This window comes from Egretta garzetta, unplaced genomic scaffold, assembly GCF_000687185.1.
Source record: "Egretta garzetta isolate BGI_Z169 unplaced genomic scaffold, ASM68718v1 scaffold85, whole genome shotgun sequence".
In the NCBI taxonomy this organism is placed as follows: Eukaryota; Metazoa; Chordata; class Aves; order Pelecaniformes; family Ardeidae; genus Egretta; species Egretta garzetta.
In genome coordinates, this window is record NW_009259718.1 from 616,610 (window position 1) to 635,909 (window position 19,300).

General features: G+C 49.3%; 1 protein-coding gene across 1 annotated transcript in view; it reads left to right on the forward strand.

Annotated features, from left to right (window-relative positions):
* The window catches only part of VANGL1 (VANGL planar cell polarity protein 1), a 37,320-nt gene that overhangs the window by 11,985 nt on the left and 6,035 nt on the right, over positions 1 to 19,300 (forward strand). The window contains exons 4-6 of the mRNA XM_035894563.1: positions 12,219 to 12,352; positions 15,675 to 15,807; positions 17,844 to 18,079. Coding sequence (XP_035750456.1) covers positions 12,219 to 12,352; positions 15,675 to 15,807; positions 17,844 to 18,079 — 503 coding nt within the window. The remainder of the gene's footprint in view (positions 1 to 12,218; positions 12,353 to 15,674; positions 15,808 to 17,843; positions 18,080 to 19,300) is intronic.

Consider the following 19,300-nt stretch of genomic DNA (forward strand, 5'->3'; position numbering starts at 1 on the left):
TGCGGGTGTCTGGGGCCTCGCCTCTGGAAGGATGGCGCCGCAGAGCGCGGTTCGCCTGATTACTCTTGCTGTGAGAGTACCCGTGGAATTGCAGAAGGGAGTTTTCCAGGAGCCCCTGAAAAAATGTGTGCTGTTGCCTGCTGAGCAGGGAGCAGTCTCCTTTGATGCTCTGGATGAGTTATGGGAATGATGCCTTGTTCTGTTTTACGAGGATCAGGCTGATGGTGCATGGGATCTGTTGCCAGCAAAGACCAGATAGGACATCTTTCTCGGGCCAGAGCAACACCTCATTAAGAGGATGTTTGTGACAGTAGGCTCCAGGAGTGCCAGTTGCCTCTCATTAGAGGGGAGGGGAAAGTCTAGGATGGACCATCAGTATCTGACTGCATGCACAACTCATCTGGGAGTTTCTGATGTGGTACAAGCCTGCTTCCAGAGCCTGGGAGGGCTCTGCTTTTCCAAAAGGAGCGTGTTTTCCTAGCTTCTTGCCTTTCTGCATATGCTTTTCTTGATCACCCCCACCGCCCCCTGTGCATGCACCACCTCTCCTTTCCTTTTCACCAGAAGGAGTGTGGAGTTGAGCATACAAGACCACGGCCCAGGTACCAGTCGTACCATGCTCCTGCAAATGCACCAGGCAGCGATGGTGAGTGCTGCAGGGTGATTATTATACCCTGGAGTGGTCTCACATTTTTTGAATACTTTAATACTTGAAAAGTTTACCAGCCTACTTGTAAGTGAAGGGCCCGCTGACAATCATTAATCCCCCTGGCTAGTGTGACGGGATGCTGCTAGGCTTCGTCCTTCTGAAAGACATGGTGTGGAGGAAATGCCATTGGTTTCGTCTGCAGGGATTTCCTTTCTTGATGGTTAGTCTTTCAAAATCAACGCTGCCCAGAAGTACAGGAACAGCATACACTCCGGCCTACCCTGTACTTAAGGGGTTTGTCGTGTAATTTCTTTTCCCCTGCTGTCGGTGCCCTCCAAATCGCCTGTGTGTACCACCCACGGAGACAGATGGTCTCCCTAAGCTGCTGGACAAATTTTGTGGCTGTGAGGATACTTTTATCTTCAAATGCTGCAAGAAAAAAAATCCCCTCCCTCAACCTTTGACATCTGTTTCTTGTGGTGAATGATGAAATACAAATATTCTGCAAAAGGACCGAGCTGTGTGCCCACCAGGGGAAAGGAGGAGGCTCGCTTTTTGTTAAAAGTGCAAGAAATTGTAAATTTACAGTTCTCGTACAGCACAGCCAAGTAACATGTCCAAGAAAACTGGAAGCTAATTCGTGACCCTGCCCTGAAGGAATAAGGAAGAAGTTAATAGGGAGCTGGGTGGTAGTAAAAGTTTGTTTTGGTTGCTCTGGGTGGTTTGGGGTTGGTTTTGTTTTTTTTTTTTTTCCACAAATCTGAGGGCAATATTTTAATTTATAACTTGATTCCCCTTCCAGCACTCACTCCCCTTAAATGAACCTCTGTGCTTAAATTGCCCTTGTGCAGTTTAGGTCAAGTGGGGATCTCAGCTGGCAGTTTGGGGGGAGCTATTCCCCAGCTGACAGCAGAACAGGCTCCCGGCACAGCAGTAAGGACCTTAGCTGTGATTTGGGGGCTGACGACTCTGGCTTGTGCTCCCAGAGTGCTGGTGGAGTGTCACCTGCATCCTTGTTGGGGCTGGATTTTTGATGCTCAGCTCAGAACTGTGGTCCTGGTCCCTGCGGCCCCAGTGTTGTTTGTAGGGTTGCTGGGTGCTGGCTTTAAAATGAGGCAGCTCTTGCTTGTGCAAAGCCTGCTGGGGTGTGTCGTGTGGTGGAGGAGTGCTGTGCCGGGAGGGCCGGGCTGTAGTCTGAGAGCTGGTATTCCCCTGTGCGCAAGGGTCTGCGAGCGGGTAGCGTCGGTGCTGCCTTTTCAGGCCTGCCCGTGTAGGCTTGCAGGGAAATAGCGCTCTGAAGTGTTGCAAAAGAAATCCTGGAAGAAGTTGAAGCTGTTGTGTTGACTCAAATGACAGACTTCGTTCAATGTCTGGCCGTGTTAATCCTGTCTTCCGCTGGGGGTCAAGTAAGAGGTGGTCCTCTTTCCTGAGAGAGCACCTTACCCGGCTGCCAGATATTGAACAAGAGCTGAATACTGCTGTTCCATGGCAGCAGCATCTAAATGTGAAGTCCTATTACAGCAACTGAACTTTTGCTGCCGGTAGAAGCTTTGAACACTTTCCTTCTGTTCTTCCCTTGGAACTGAAGTTGCATTTCTTAGCCTTCACTTAAAACCCCCACCCCACCCTTAGTTACTTCATAACTATTAATGTAACTTGAAGAATTCCTTGTCTAAAGACTCCGGCCTTATTTGATGCATGGTCAGGCTTTAAATTATCTTTTAAAAATGTAGACTCTTACAAACTTCCTGCCATACCTGCCAATTTTTGCTTTTTTTTTTTTTTTTTTTTTTTTTTTCTTTTGAGGCTCAGACTAATCAGAGGCATAGCATACAGCTATGTTGGGAAGAGGAGCTCAGGGGGTTCTGGTATTTTTCATCCCTTACGTGTCCACACTAAGTGCCTGTTTCACTCTTGCATGCAGTGTAAGCTCTTGGTCTTGGTCCCAAGTTCTGTGCTGAGAAGGTAAAGCACACCTTGGTGTCAGCCTGTGCCCCCTGACTTGGTTGAAAATCCTTAAATCCTAAATACAGCCTCAAGTGCATAGAAGCTTTTGGAAAGGGTTAAGCCTCCCTCATAAATACTCAGTATACCCCTCAATTGCATAAATGTTTGATCGTGGTTTCACATCACTTCTTAAACTAATGCTGCTGCAAAAAAAATATCCTCTCAACTGTCTGATCCTTCCTCACCCCTCCCAAAGAAATCTTGTCTGGTTGCACAGGGATCTGAATGCTGGAACTGGTAATTTATATCTCTGTTATCTATGTAGCTTTATAGTTTGTGTGTATATCTTTCTCCCTGGATTATTTAGCCCAAATCTGCAGTCTTTTTAACTGCCCTTTTGATGCTTAAGGGTGGCAGAAGAGAGGTGTGATGGGGCAGAGGGAACGGCACCATCCTCTCTCTCCTGGCAGTGATGGCTTCATTGAAAGCGGTCCCGCTGCTGCCTGCCTAGGGAGACCGGCTGTGCACATGCATTGCTGCAGACCAGGAGTGGTCCTTGGTGGTGCATGGCTCTGTCTGCAAAGGTGCACTCCTCTGCTGAGCTGGGGGAAGGGAGAGCAGCGAGTCCTTGCTTCTCCTCCCCAGCAGGCGTACAAGGACCAGCTGTGGCCCAAACATAAGGGACAGGTCTCGCATCCCTGGCCACATCCCTTAAGGTGCAGAGCTAGACACGGTGTACCCCGTGGCAGCTTATTGTTGTGGGCTTGGTGTAGAGTCAGATGGCCAGCTGTGAGGCGGGACTCTCTACATTATTGTCTTGAGTCGTGGGAGTCTCCTTCCATGGGGCTCATTGGCCTCGATAGTCTGCTCAGCTGTGGAGGTGTTAACCGTGAGATCAACTTCAGCGGTGTCCCTGACTCTCTGAAATCAGTCATGGGTCTGCATCAAGTTGGGTGCAGATAAGCGGAGCCCACTTGGACTGCTGGCCGCTGGGTGCAACCCCAGGTGCCCGGGGAAGCCGGTTGCCTCTTCTCTGTCAGCACATGCGTCTTGTCTGGTGTGCCTGTATCTGCCATGCTGCGCAGGTTCATGGGGGCAGCTCGGCAGCATGTTCGCCCCATCACCTTTTCACTTAAGTTGCCCCCTTTGTGCTCTTCTCCCTCTGCCCTCCTTTCCCAACCTGCCAATTTGCTTAATAGATAAAGGAAGCCTTTCACAGCTTTGGTTTTGCTTCAGTGTGAGCAGACGGTAGGGGGTTGTTTGTCTGGTTTTTTGGGTTTTGTTTTTTTGTGGTTTTTTTTTTTTTAATCCTGAATAAGCAAGTTAGTATCCTCACTGTCCTCCTTTGAGGATACCCCACCGCTTTGCAAAACCATAGCATGGAGGCAGACTGCTTGGTGTGCTGGCAGTGTGCTTGGAAGACCCATTTCTGAGCTCTAGCGCGTGGATCCGGTAGCTGCTGCTCTCCAGGTCAGATTCAACTACCACTGCCTCCTGAGGGTGCTGTGTTGAACTTGTGGTGTGGATGTCTGGCCAGGCGTCCATTCGGTTCACCCTGGGTGTCTGGGGCATGGCGGATACATGGCCGGGCATGGGCAGTTCCTTTGCTCTCATCTTTTCTTCTCAGCGTTGCAGCAGACCCTGGGGCAATGAGATGCTAGTAGCAAGGGCTCTGCTTGATGAGAAGGTAGCGCCTTCGCCTGTTTGAATGTGTTCTGTATGATCAAAGGGGAGTGGATGTCTCTAGCCTGAGAGCTGTCGGGGCATCTGCCTGTGGTTATTGGTGTCTGAGGAACTGGTTGACATCCAGCCCAAGCTGTTAGTGCCTGAAAGCTGCTGTTGTCCACTGGCTAATCCATGAGCTATACCCTTTGGATTTAGTGCTTCTGCTAGGTATCTGCAGGGTGAGTAAGTGCTTGAAAACACACACCCCCCACACACACCGTTCATCTTGGAGAGCTGGCCTTGGCGTAGGAGGACGCGAGTGGTTTGCTTTGGAGCCTGCTCTCCTGGCAGCTGGCTTCCTCAGCCTTCTGGGGGAGAGCTTCGTCGCGTTGCATGCTCAGGCTTTCACAAGCTGCTCTTTCAGACACAGCCTCTGAAGTGCTCACGTACCCGTCCCAATGGATGGGCTGAGGTGATGGCTGCAACGTACCTTTCCCGCATGCTAACAAACGCCCCTTTGCTATTCTGCAAGGGGGCTGGAAAGACAGCCTTTCTGGTTACCTGGGCTGACCCCTTGCAATAAGGCATCCTAGAATTGCATACAGCAAGCCTGAGAAGCAGCTCAGGCACAGCAAGGGCTTAAGTCTTTCCTTTCTTTGTGAAAAGAGCCCCCTGCCTCCAACAGGAAGCTCTTCTGGTGCTCCAGGACCTCCATTCCTTCTAAAGCTCACATTAGGTTTTGCAGCCTATTTCTTATTTCATTTTCTATCTGTTGAATATGATGTCGGGTAACAAATGTCCCTATGGTCTTTGCCTCCCTTGGCACTGTGTACTGGGAAATGAGATGTTCACTGTGTTACTGAGGAAGAGGAGTGCGGTGCTGTCACAGTATCTGACCTCAGCACAGTGACAATCTTCTTCTGATAAATCGTATTATCAGACCTTTCGGACCACTCTTCGAGTGAGAGGATTGCTCTCTACTCCTCCTCCTCCTTACTGTATGTTACCACTAGTGTCTGGGGTTTTTGTCCTAGCTAATTATACTGGCTGCCAGCTTCAGCTGGTGGAGGTGGAAGTGAGGGCAGTGTGGCTGTTGGGAAAGCATTCACCGAAATGTGGAGTTCTACCAATAAAGGTGACTGGGAAGAACATTCAGCCCCTGTGTCAGTACCCTGAAGACCAGTTAACTTCAAGAAGTTATCAGGCTGGAAAGTTTCTCAGAAGGAGAATTGCAATGAGAGCGTGCCTGTGGGTTTACTGGGGTTTTATAGCCGCTTGCTAAAACTTAGCACTCTGTACTTCTGTAGCAGCATCTTCTTAGTACTGGCCTGGGAATACTTTTATGGGATTCTTCAGGGAGGCTTAAATAAGTAGCTCGTTTGGGTTGTATGATATAAAAGAGCGGCTTTTTTTTTTCCTGAAGTTTGGTCATACCCTCCTGTAAAATCCTCTATTTTAAAAGCTCCTGTTTCCATACTCCAGCTGCTCTTCCAGATAAAAAGGTTAGAACATAACAGTGGCATTAGTAGTAGATTTGCAGGGGTCCTCTCCTTTTTTGTCCGTACTGGAGGGTTTTGGCTAGGCTGCTATTGAGGAAAACCAACAAACCAAAAAAAAACCCAACCTGAAAATGAATCCTACTCTCCCCTTCTCATTCAGCAAATCTGTACATCAGCAGCAAGCTACTGTGTTGCTCAGCTGGTGTGTTGATTCTTGGTTTTGTCTCATGGCAAATGAGACTTGGCATAGAGCGTGTGTGCTGGAGAGCACTCTGTCTTGGACCGTGCAGGGCAGAAAAGGGGAGATCCGTGGCTAGAAACTGGGCTGGTGCTCACCTGCTCGTGTCACAGTCGTTCAGAAGTCCAGTGTTGTGGGGTACGGACATACACTTAAAATTCCTGTTCTTTTTTATTTTTTTTTTTTTTTTAAAAGGCTGGGAAGGGAGAGAACAGGTGGGGACTGGTTGATACAAAACTGTGGGACCAAAAACCCCCGTGTGTCTCTTTGGGCTCCATATAAATTGCACCACTAATGGATGGATGTTCGCTTCCTTGGGGGCAGCAGCCGTGCTGCCATCACAGTGACAACCTCTTGCTACTCTGAGGTTTCCGTCCCTTCACCGTAAAGGCTTGACTTTGCAATAATCTTCCCTGCCTGACCAAATGCCAGAAGTTGGGTATCTAAAACAAACTCGCTGCATCTCGGCCAACCGGTGCCAGGGAGGGCAAGGATTGAGCTTTCCCTGCCTTAGCCGTGTGGAGACTTCAGTTGTGGTTGTCTGACAAGAAAATGTGGTTTTCCTGTTCCTAGGGGCTGTGGTCTTGTTCTCTTGACTCTACCAGACTGAAATGCTGTTGTAGTTACGATGATCAAAAGGCATTTTTTCTGCTCTGCTTGTTTGGCCACAGCTGCAGGAGGAGTTTCCTTGTCTTGGCATCTCTGCCGAGATCCGACTCCGGCTCTGTTTACTGGAGAGGACAAAACTGTAGCTAAGGCGCCAGCGCTGCAAAGAGCTTCTGCACAACCTCGGCCCTCTTGGGAACCCTGCTTCAAGGTGCTGATTGGGAAGGGCAGCAATAACCAAATCCCTTGTGCTCTGCCTGCTCACAGGAGGTGGTCCCTGCCGTGGCAGTGCTGCCTGGGGAGCATCTATCTGGGCAGCCCACCCTGGCTTCACCCCTAGCTGTGGTAGGCAGAGCAGAGTAGCAAGTCTGTGTAGAGAGTGGTGGAAATACCTTCTGTAACTGTTTTCTGCAGGGATGTTGGTGTGGGAAGCATTTTAATTTCAATTGTCTATTTCCAGTCTTATTTCCAAGGCTTTGGTCCTGGTGACTTTGCTTTGGAAGAGCAGTCAAGCGTGGTGAAGGACCAGGAACTTGAGCCCCAGCTCTGCGCCTAGCAAAAGAGTATGTGAAAGGAAAGGGTTTTTCTGGGAGGGAGAAGTAATTGTAGGGTGCTTCTGGGAAGACGCCGAAGTTCTCCAAGCCTGTTGGGTGTGAGCTGACAGCACTGCTAGAGAGTAAGAAGTGTTGTGGATGAGGAGCTCAGCACTCCAGGAGACTTCAGCGTCTCTTGCAGTAGATGAGCTTGATGCGGTTGTAGAGTGGAGGCGGCCGGTAAGGCTAAGCCAGCTCTGTGTGGAAGGTTGCTTTGTGCAATCCTGGCTCAGCTTCTCTTTGAGGTGCCAAAGCTTCCCAACTGGCTGTGGCACGTATGTTGTGTGCCCAGAGACCTTGGCTTGGTTTGATGCTGTGTCTGTTTTGGGAACATTAAAAAATGTTGTTTGGAGGAGAGGAGTCTGTTCTGGGAACCATTTGATTAAATAACCCTAGGCTTCCTCTGCCCTCAGTTAGCACAGTAGTGATCAGGCCTCTCTGAGTATCCCTGTGGATTTTAGGTGTGCGGCTCACCCTAAACCCCGATGCTACAGGACTTGCATCCGTAGCAAGGTAAGGAAGTGGGCGCTCCGGTCGCAAGCAGCTCCTTCTGGATGTGGATTTATATCTCCACCGGTTGCAAAAGTGTGAGGCGCTCCTCTGCCTTCAACGATTGGCAGTGCCTGGCTGGTGGTTGGTACAGTACCACGACGGGCTCCCTTTCTAGCTTAGCAGAAGCAGGGAACTGCTGAAGCCACGTGAATGATAGCTGCTGTGGCCGCTGGGTTTGGCCCTACTGTGTCCAGTGGCAACTCTGAACATAGGGGTGTGGCTTCAGTATTTTTTTTTTTCCCCCCCCTCTTTACTTTCTTTTTTGCTAACCCTTTCCCACCACTTCAGAAGACTCAAAACCATTTTTCCAGAAGCTGGCAGGGCTCAAAGCCAGTATTTTGATTATATAAATAGGCAGGCGGCTTTTCCTTGTGCCTTGCTTCAGTATAGCACCGGCTTGTTTTCCTGGAAATCCTCGAAAAAAGCCACTTTCAGTATTGGCGTAGCTATGTCATGGAAGGCAAATACAAAGCCAAAGCGGCCTCTGAGCTACAGAGTATGGCAAGACCTCAAATAGCAAAATCCCATGTAGCAGCAAGTATTCAGGCAAACGTGTTCCCGACTTACCTTTTGAGAGAAAAAAAAAAAAAAAAAGGCAATAGTTGCTGCCTTTGTTGTGTTCCTGACTTACCTTTTGAGAGAAAAAAAAAAAAAGGCAATAGTTGCTGCCTTTGTGTCACATCGTCCCCTCCTCGCCTGCCTTCCATGCCCTGTAAAAGTTAATTCATTACTGTTTGTAAAGGACTGCGTTTCTCTGCTGCCAAATGCCACCGAGGTACCCTGTGCTTCGGTTGGATCTGCTTGTTTGCTTTCCTTGTTGGCAGCGTGCTGTGACATGGACTTCTTCAGGGCAGTAGTAATAATAATTTAAAAAAAACAAACAAACCCACAAAGTAAGCAACCCTCCAACCACACAAAATGCAAAGCAACAAAATGTAGAACCTTACCGACACTGGCTACAAGGAAAACCAGGTTTCCAGTAGGTCACTGGCCTGTGCAAGGGGTTTTGTTTTTTTTCCCCTCGTGTCATGGGTTTTCTGAGTCTGAACTGTCGCATGAAAATGCTTTTTGTGTTCTGGTACACTTTTCTGGGTTCTGGTAGTTTGGTACAATGCTTGAAATAAATTGGGCTGCCAGATCGGCTTTGCAGGAGCTGAGGAGGATCCCTCCCTCTCCAAACAGGCAATTAAGTACTGAAACTTTCTGTACATTTTCTTCCTGCCCCTCCTCATTCTTTTAAAATCGTAACTGCAAGGAAAGCCTCAGTTTGCTGAAGTGCGGGGTGAATGAATGCAGTGACCGACGTGGTGCTGAACTCCTGAGATGCTTCTGCAAGGAAACCGCCTCCGAAGGCGGGCTCGGGGAAGGCAGCCAGCTCCCATTCCCATGGGAGCTGGCGTGTGGGTGGAGAAGAGGCTTGCTGCAGCCACTTCACCTTGCTCACAGGGCAGCAGGGGGTCTGCCCTGCTGTGGAAAGTCCCAAAAAACTGAATTTCTGGTGGGAGGCAGCATGCTTCCTCAGCATTTTGCTTTGCTCCTACTTGCTCCTCAGGGCTGCTCTGGATGCTCATCTGCTTGCAGCTACCCTCCTCCTCACACACCGTGTTGCACAAGCCCATGCGCAATCCCTTTCTGCTGGGCTTGTGACAGCCGGGCCTGTTTGGGGGGGGGGGAAAAAAAACTTTGCAGCTCCCATGTGGGGCAGGGCTGGCTGTCCTGTGCTGTGCAGGGTGAGGCTTCCCCTTGTTGTGGGTGAAGAGGTTGAGCAACGCAGCCCAGAAGGCTCTGATTCAACCTTCTCCTCGCTCTTGCCAATTACTGTGGCCCTTCTAATTTTCTTGTCCACAGCATCTTCTCTTTAATTCTTTTTTTTTGTTTGTTTAAAAGAGAATTTGAAGAGTTGCAGTCCAGCTGTCTTCCTAACCTGCCATGCTTAGAACAGACTACATGGGAGACAGAAATGGGCTGGTAGAAATTTAGGAAGCTGTTGTTTAACTGCGATTCTCTCCCTGGAGAGCAGACCCTCTGTGTGATTGGGGTACCTCATACGCGGGACTGAGCCTGTACTGCATTTGCATCGGGGGAAAAAAAAATAGCTGGGCTTTAATTTTCAAGGCAATGATGGTCGCTTATTGCAGCCTAAAAGCTTTGTGTTTGGATTTTGGGTGTGTGTGCCAGTGAATTGGTGGAGTAGGTTATTTAGTGAGGGCATGGAAGGGCTAGTGGGTGGGAAAAGCTGGCATCCTGATGATAACTTTCTCTGTGGGGTCCAGGGAAAATATGTACGTATTAAAATAAATTATTCCCTCCTGTGATGCATTGTGCTTTGTCCTAACAGAGCTAGTTGGTCAAGGGAGCACCTCCCAGGCGCTTCCCGTTGCTGGGGTGGAAGTCCCTACACTGCCTGAAATGAGTGCAGTGTATTGGCAGAGTAGAACTCTCTTCATCTTTATCTTCTTGTTTTTAGCTGATCCTAGTTTTCAAAATGTTGCATTTTGAGATGAAACTCTATGGAGTTTTACCTTCCCAGGAAGCAGACATGGAAAAATTCGGTCATGTTTGAATGCAGTCAGAAGGGGGAATACGTGCTGCTGCCGCATGACTTCTTTTACGAAATCTTCTTTTTAAGCTGCAGAAATCAAAAGTTTGGCAGGGAGAAGTAAACCGGCTTTCACTTGTTCTGTGTCAGCGGCTACATGTGTGTGGCAGTAGGTCAGTCTGTACTACTTCATTAAAGGAAGATTATTTCCTTGATTAAACAGTGGCTTTTTATTCTGTATTGGTAGCTGCGTGCTTAAATGTGAGTTGCTTTTAACAAACCTGGTAGGAGGAAATACGAAGAACCAGCACCTGGAAAGTAAAACTTCCTTAAGATGCTCTAGCTGGATGCGAAAGACCGCACCAAACAGCCCCAAAGATGGAATTTGCTTCAAAAGCAAAATTCATCATCTTAAAGGTACACAACACAGGTAATGAAATATATGGTGCTGCACCATGGTACTGACTGATGAAGGTACACAGTGAACAAGTCCTGGTTTGTTCTTCTTATAATCTCGTGAATGGGCTTGCATCTATGCTTAATTCACTGATCAGTGGGAGGGGGGGCAGCTGGAGAGTGAGGACTGCAGAGAGTGTGTAAGTTACTGGGGCGTGATGCAAAAGTTTAATATTAGCACAAGACACAGGAAAACTTAAATTACTCCTCTGGGCACGTGTGTTGAATTGGTGGTAGTGCTGAGAATTGAATTTAGGTCTTAATTTGTTCATGTCTTGTTTTCCCACGTTACCATCCTTGTAATGACTTCTTCCTATGTTGTAACATGTGTGAGAATACTTGGTCGCTTTCCTTAGGAGAGGCTTAGTTGGTAAGTGCGAACTTTACAATTAACTGCCAACAAATATGTTGGCAGTTCCCTTATAATTTTTGTGGGTTCAAAATGAAATCTAAGCGTGGGTTCTTGGCAAACTCCAGCTGGCTGAATCGGTGATCTTGGGGATTCGCTGGGAATACTGTTGCCAGCCGGACGCCACGCTGGGGCATGCAGCCAGAGCAATGGGGAGAGAGCCATGCCCTAGATCCTGCGTGTTTTGCTGGCATGTTTTTTTTTTTTTTTTAAGCACCATAGCTCTGTTTTCTTTTGAAATACCGTCCTATTTGTTAGCAGCAGTGCCTACAGACATCTCTGTCTCTCTCTCTGTTGTTGAAATGATTGCAAAGGGAGATACCTCTGGGTTGAGCCTTTCCTGCTTGCTGGCGCCTGTGCTGTTTTGCTCCTGTGCATCTTCATTTTATGTAGTGGCATCCCTTTGGCGGGGGGGGGTGGGTGGTGGTGGTGGGTGGTGTGTCACTGCGCCTTACTCTGTCCCTTGCCTGGGATTTAACAAACGATACTGAGGTAATCCCCTCTCCGGCAGCCCTACTCCTCAGGCAGCGATTTTATCTTGCTGTGAAAGCTGAAGAGATTTTGGGCTCTTGTCAGTGCTCCCGATGGAAGAGATCTGAGGAGCTGCGAGGTGCGGCTGAAAATGACTCAAAGGGAAAAGTATCCGTCCGGAGCTGGTCCCTCCATTGAGGCCGGCCAGCTACTGCAAAACCAGCCCGGTGCTCGGATCTTCAGCCTGGGCAAGGTCTCTGCATCGCAGCTGGCCCCCGCTGCTGAGACAGGCTGAGCTCTTGTTCCGTGTTTTTCCTGTACTGCAGGTGGTCCAGTGCTTCACTTTACGTCCTGCCCTTCTGCAGGGATTTCCTGTCATCCTTCTGTGGAGGATCTTGCATCTCGAGTGAAATTTCAGGTCCTAGAGAGAGCAATTAATATTCTGCATATTGCACAATTCTGTGGGCGTGACAACCCTGTTCCAAATAACATAGCATTTTATTATTATTACTATTTTTTATTTTAAGGAAACAAAATAACTTGTTGCATTTTGGGGGGGGTTGTCTTACGGGTTTTTTTTTTTCCTTTCCATAGCATTCAGCGAGCTGCACTGGTGGTTCTGGAAAATTACTACAAAGACTTCACGGTCTACAACCCAGCCTTGTTAACAGCCTCCAAATCCCGTGCAGCCAAGCACATGGCTGGCCTGAAAGTCTACAATGTTGATGGTAGGTGGGGTGAAATGGAGTTTCTGAGATTGGGTGGGATGGGGAGGGGCTGGGTTGGCTTTATGCTTTGTTATGCACACATTCTCACCTTTTTGCTTTGCCAAATCCTTGTCTCTTTCTGGAAATCTTCCTAACAGTGCTGAGTTTGCCGGTTCCAGATGACTTTATAGATGCGTTTAGCCCACAATAAGGCTTTTGTCTTTGCCAGGTGAAACGGCCAAGTTTTGGGTCAGGCGTAATTATTACGGAGCTTGAAGAGTGCTTGTCGGCACCACTGCTTGTTTTAGGCAGCCTCTGCTTTTTGTCACCCTTGGGTCATCTCCTTGGTTGTGCTAGTACAATAAACACAGGTTTTTTTAACCTAAATTAGTTCCTCAGTCGGTTTACTGTGGCACTTCCACAGGCAGCCTTCAGGAAAGTGAAGGAGGTTGATACCAAGGTGGGAAGCAGCAGCAGCCTTAGGAGTAAATTAGCTGTGCCTGGCTTATGCATGGCCATGCTCCCAAGTCATCGCAATTCTAAGCAGTTCATGGAAATTCAGAGACAGATAACTATCCCTCTTTGCCATTCTTACAAACCCATTTCAAACTTTTGGGCTTTAAAGAGGCCTGTGGGAGGATGGATGGGTGGATCCCCGTGGATGCTGAAAGCAGTGAAAACTGGACTTAATCATTTGACACTCTTAAACCCTGTCAGTGAAAGCTGGGCTTGATAAGCAGGCTGTGCCCAGCCATCACAGCCTTTATAAATGCGCGCATTCCTTTGATGGAAGAGCTGAAGTTGTGTAGGGAAGCTTTTACAGTGAAGGACGGATGAAGTCCTGTGACAAGGTATGTGGTAAGGCACATCCTGCCCCTGAATTCATTAGTATTGCAAAGGCTTTGAGAGCTGGAAGGGAGAAGAGACTTAGCTGGGCAAGGTGGCTCTGCATGCAGGGTGTGGAGACCAAAACAGGAAGAATATCTGTCACATGGGAGACCATGAGGCAGGATTGTTTTACCTTCAACTTCAGTGCTTCAGTGCCTGATGAGTTTGGGGTGGGTTTTGGGTTTGGGGTTTTTTTCGTGGTTTTGGTGACTTTAGAAGTTTCAAAGACCTTATTCTAAATGTTTCCCCAAACCTGATGCAGCACTCCCGAGTCCACAAAATTAATTGGAGGCTTAGATCCTTACAGTGAGATGTCCCCGTCCTGACAGAGGAAGAGTAGAGGGAAGGGGGGAGAGGGGCAGGCGTGCTCATCCTGTGTCCCCTGCTGCCTGGAGTGAAGAAGCTCTTGGGTGGGAGAGGGTGAGTTGAGTTGGAGAGGTGGAAGCAAACAGACCTGCTTTGCACTTTCTCTGGAGGTGAAATCTTTCATTGCAGCTGCTCGCCCTCAATGAGGCCTGGTGTGTGGAAAGTGAGGGCTTCCCCATTCCATGGGTCTTCAAACCGAATGCTCCGCCAGGCTGGCTGAGGGACATGTCATTCTGGTTACCAGTGGGCTTCCCTTCTCCTGCGCTGCAGCACCTCTTCAGGAGGTGGCAGGGTGTCCTGCAGGTCCTGCAGCACCTTCTGGTGGGTGCTGGGGCTCCCAAGCTCGGAGGAAAAACTGCTGGTCTGGTAGTGTTAGTAGTTTAGGAATTGCAAGCTCGCAAAACTTTTGTTGGAAGAGAAGGAACCAGAAGCAAGCTCCAGATGTGGCTGGCGGGCCTTTCCAAGTGTCAAGCTCGTGAGCCTGCCAAGGCCTGAAAACTTCTGGGGCAGTACCGGTTCCCTGGGCTGTTCCTTGTGCAATGCCACCGCCTTTGCGGACGTGGAGAGGCTCAGGCTTAGAGGCACATCCTTAAGAAGATTCTCATCCATTTTACGAAGCAGAGTGTTGTTCTGGCTGCAGCTTACCGTGGCATCCTGACAGTCCCTTACACCCTCGATGTGAAAAGACAGTAATGCTATTAAGGCAGCCTAATTTGTTGGCAGCTTTTGTATTTGATACTGGAGCAGCCAGGAAGGAAAAACATCTTGCTGTAATCTCTCTTGTACAGAGCAGGGAGGCTCACCTTCAAAAACAGGATTTTCATCGCCAGGCATAGTTAATACGGCAAATCACAGTTCTAACCCAAATTTGGGAGCTAGTGTCTCCCTTGAGTCATATCCTCCATTTCAGGGCTGTCAAACAAAGTCTGAAGTGTTTAGACTCTTAAGAAGCTGTCTGTGTGCATGCCCATCCTTCCCACTGCTGAGCTTGAGGCTTCTGTCTTGGAATCTGGTTTGTGCTTTTCAGGAAAAAATTAAAAAGCTGCCCTTGCATGAGCAGAACAATTTTAAGCGTGTCTGTGCAATTGATTGGCCTTAACCACTGCCAGTGGAAAGTGTGGGCTTTCGGAGCAGTTAGTCAGAAAAGCAGCTCTTGGTGGTTTGGAGGCTGTCCACGGTTTTGCCTTTTTCCCGTCTGGGTAGACCCACCTCTGTCCTCTATCTAGATTAAAGGGTTGGTAGACTTTTTTGGGGTAACAATTCCGCCCCCCCACCCAAACAGCCAGCGCTGTGAGCTTCATGGGGGAACTGCAGAACCTACTACTGCATTTTAAGGTCACTAGCTGAGGTCCTGCAGTAGACAGCTCTGTCACTTGTCTGGGTGTGAGAACAGACTGCAGCTTCCCTGCTCCCGGAGCTGTGTCAGATCTGTTAACAGAAGCACTAATGGCAGGTGCTGCTCTGGGAGCCTTGAGGAGCTACTCTTGCACATGGACCACAGCCTCCCCTACTGCAGGACTTGCTGCTCTGACAGCATCTGCCCTTCTGGAAAACCCTATGCTTTGTCTAGAGGTGACCCTGCTGCCTCTGCAGCCTGTTTATCTTCCCTGCATGTAACTGCCTGGAGTTTGGCTTTCGTTCATTCATCTCCATGTCTCTTGATGTTCTTGTTTCTTTCTCCTCTTTGCAACTCCCCACTTCTTGGTGCTCTCACACTGTCATGTTGCTGAAATGTGGTGTGTCCCAGCTGCCCTTGCCTTCAAACTGAAAACGTATATAATGGGTGGTAAGTTGCATCCTTGGCATGTGCACCTCACCTCTGCCTTTCTGTACATCGCGTGAGATCCTTCATCCCAACTAACTTCCCTTGTCCACAAGCCAAAGCCCCCTCCACAAACCTGTGCTGTCTGGCGGGGTTTCTGTCAGAGCCCCTGAGGACCTGGGAAGGGTTTATAGCCTCGGCTGCGAAGGCTGGAGCTACAGAGCACTTGTGACAGATGCCCTGGGGTGCTGGTCTGTCCCAGCCCCAGTCCTGTGGCAGTAACGCCACCTTTCTTCTTTCCTTTTTGCTCGCCCTCACCTCCCGAAGGCCCGGGTAACAACGCCTCGGGTCAGTCCCGTGCCATGATTGCAGCCGCCGCCCGCCGCAGGGACTCCAGTCACAACGAGCTCTACTACGAAGAGGCTGACCACGAGCGCAGAGTGAAAAAGCGCCGTGCAAGGTAAAGCTGTCCCCTTCCCGGGTGCTGCTTCTCGACGCTGCGAGGCTTGGTTGCGTGGGGCTTGCCGAGCCTGACGAGATGGGGGGGACCTGCGATTAAGGGGCTGGGGGTTAGCTGTAAATCTGTCACAGCAAAGAAGCGTATGAAACCTAGATGCACAAGGGACGGTGACAGCTTGCAACTGGAATTATCTGAAGAACATGCATAAAGCAGAGCTCATGTTTATTATGCCGGATAAGCTAATGCAATGTCACGGATTAGGGAACAGTCCAGTGTGTGACAAATCTGTAGTTACTTGCTGTAGGAAATCCCATTATTTCCCCCATGCCCAGGCTTGTCGTCTCGGCTCAAGTAATCCAGGGAGAGGATGGGCAGAGCACTTGGTGTTGCCTGTCCACAGGCGAGGAGAATATTTGTGTTTGCAAATGCCAAAAAGGGGCGGTTTGCCCTTTTCAAGGAGTTGGGGAGGAAAGACTTGACCAGAACGGGTTGCATTTTATTTTGGAACATAGGTATGTCTTCTGCCAGTCACACTTAGGCTTCAGAGTTGATGCTTTGTTGAGGTGACCCGAGATAGTCCCTCTATTTGCTCCGGAGCCTAGTTACAGCTTGTGCTTAATATACGTAACAGTTTGAAGCGAGTTGCTTATGGACGGGCACCCCTGTACTGAGCTGTGTTTGGAAGGAATGTGTCGTAACTGGAGGGAGCTGGCTTGTTTTGTTTTTTCTTTTTGCAGTTTATATTTCATTGGGAAAGTGCTGGCACAGTGTCTGCTGTCCCCCACCCCCCCAGCCTGCTTCAGTCTGACCTGTGCTCCATAGCCTCTGTCTTTTGGGCTCCCTCCCAGCCTCGGAGCAATAGGAACTTAAACTTTCCTTTCCGTGCAGCGTAGCATCCTAACTCAGGCACATCTCCCTTGCTTGCTGAGTTTGGTTAGAACAGCTGCTTAGTCAGAGGAAAACCATCAGTCACTAGAAGATCAGGCCAGATGTTTCAGAGGAGGAAGGTCAGAGCTGCAACAAAAAGACATGAGGAGATTAGAAACTGATTTCCAGCTCCCCCAGAGTCCAATTAAACAAAACGGGCAGGGGTCAGGGCTTCACGTGCTGTTCCTCTTGTGTAGTCTGAATGCAGTATGCTATCCCTCTGCTTGTCACGAGCAGCCTCCTCTGGCTTTAAGGTGCTTTGGGTATGGAGGGCAGCGTGGAGAGTAGCTGGTGACTCGAGTGGAAATCTAGTGTGAAACAAGCCCTGTCTGGAGGGGCGAAAGACTTTTGTTGGGTGACTCTTCCATTATCATTGCTTTTTTTCCTCGCTGACTGCAGCGTAGCCCCTCACTTGTTACTTAGTACGGGGCTAACTTGCAAGTGTCGTACAGCATCTGTTTGCCTTCTTATGGTGTGGTCTTGGTGTTTGCTCACCTGTGCCAACACAGGAACGGTTTGCAGAGGATGTCTCTAGCTGCAGCGTTAGGCGTGAAGCCGGGAGCCCCGTCCCTTTTCAGTGGAGGGGTGCAGGGCAGTCATTCGGTGGCAGAAGTTTCTGTACCCAGTTGATGTAAATGTTTGTGAGCACAGAGAGGCGCAGAGCAGCCTGTGTCCTGGGTCATGCTAGTTTATGGCCAGCCCCTTCCTGACTGCTTGCCCGCCCTTAGGCTTCACACCATGGTACTGTATGCTGGAACAGTTGTTCTTAAAGACACGCATTAAACGCAGGGGCAGCTGTGTCTTGTTTGAGTCATGGAGTTGATGTTTATGCTGTGTTGGCAGAACAGAGTACAATGCTCAGGCTTTTAAAGTCTTAATCCTGGTTTATGACCCTCAGTTGCTGGATGTCTTGGGTGAGGAAAGAAAAGCTGCTGTCTACCCTTCAGACTGTCAGTAGAGAAGATTTTATGTAAATTGCATGATGGCAGGCAGTGAGTTAGTGGCAGAGATGGGAATAGGAGCTTGTAAATCCTGACTCCCAGGCTTAACCACAGACCCACCTTGCCTCTCTTGTTGTGACTCTTACTGTCCTGATTTTCCTTCTGCAGGCTTGTGGTTGCAGTAGAGGAGGCTTTCACTCACATCAAACGCCTCCAGGCAGAGGAACAGCAGAAAGCTCCAGGAGAGATGATGGACCCCCGAGAAGCAGCCCAGGCAATCTTCCCCTCCATGGCAAGAGCTCTGCAGAAGTACCTTCGCACCACCCGCCAGCAACAGTACCACAGCATGGAGAGCATCTTGCAACACTTGTCCTTCTGCATCACCAATAACATGACACCAAAGGTAATGCTTTTTCTAACGTTGGTGCAGGAAGGAGGGAGAAGGGGATGGCACACCTGTGTGTGCATGCAGAACAGAAAATTGTCAGGGGAGGCGAGTGGAGATTTTCATAGTTGCAGTCTGTGATACGATCAGTGCGTTGTAGGTTGCATCAGGTCTTAAAGGGAAGTAATGTTTCCTCTGCAGCATCATGCATCTCTCTTTATCTGAAAGTACCTATGAGATAATTGTTCTCCTATCCAGTTCAGCAAAGGGAATACCAAAGAAGTGTCCCAGACAGTGGGCCTTGAGCAGTGAGTCACAGGGTATTCTCCCAACTGGCTCATGGTAGCAGCATGATGCAAGTGACAACCTGCAAAGGATTTTTTTTTTTTGGTGCCCTCTGCAGTGCTGCATTTTGGACTGCTAATTATCGTCTAAATCCTTGTTTGTCTGACTGTTTCTAATTCGTGGGCTGCTTGGTCAAATGCCAGTTTGCCGCTTTGTGCCCTGACTGCGGCTGTTGACTTGGAGACACAGGGAGGGACTGAATGATGAGGCAAACGGGTCTCACGAGCCTCCTCCTGCTCTCCACCTTCCCCTCTAAAAACGCCCTACAATCCTAGAGAAGGGTTAGAAATGTGAGGATTTACTCCTGGGCATTTACCCAGGACTTACTACGCGAAGAGCAGAAACGCTGTCAAGAGATGGGGCTTGGCACCCTCCCACTGGGGTCCACCCGGGACCTTGCTGAGATGTGCAAGGGGGAATTCTGCTGCCACTGAGATTGCAAAGGAGACTTCAAAACACAAGCATGTTCCCTGTTCTGTTTTCAGTTTTGCAGCCCCAGTCAAGCTGCAAATGTGGAAACCTCTGCTTTCTACCTTAGCTTGGCCTGAAGAAGGCAGGGGGGCAGCTATCCCATCTGCCTGTCTGGGACTGCAGTTTTGGGATGGCTTATGGGGCTGATAGGGGAGAAATGACCTCTACCTGCTGCCGGACAGCAGTGCTGACAGCCGAGGTCGGGGCTGTAACTCTGCAGGCTTGCTGGGATGGACTGAAAGAAGATCTCTGGTGGTTGTGTCTGCTCCTGGGGTCTGAAAAGGTGGGAGGGACCGGGAGGAGGATGCTTCCTGAAGCACAGAAGCTGAAACCACTTGCAGCGTGGCAAGCCCGTGCTCGTGGAGCTGTAGCTGGGGACGGGAAGAGAGCATCAATGCGGAGCAAGCTGTGGGGCCGGCGCTAA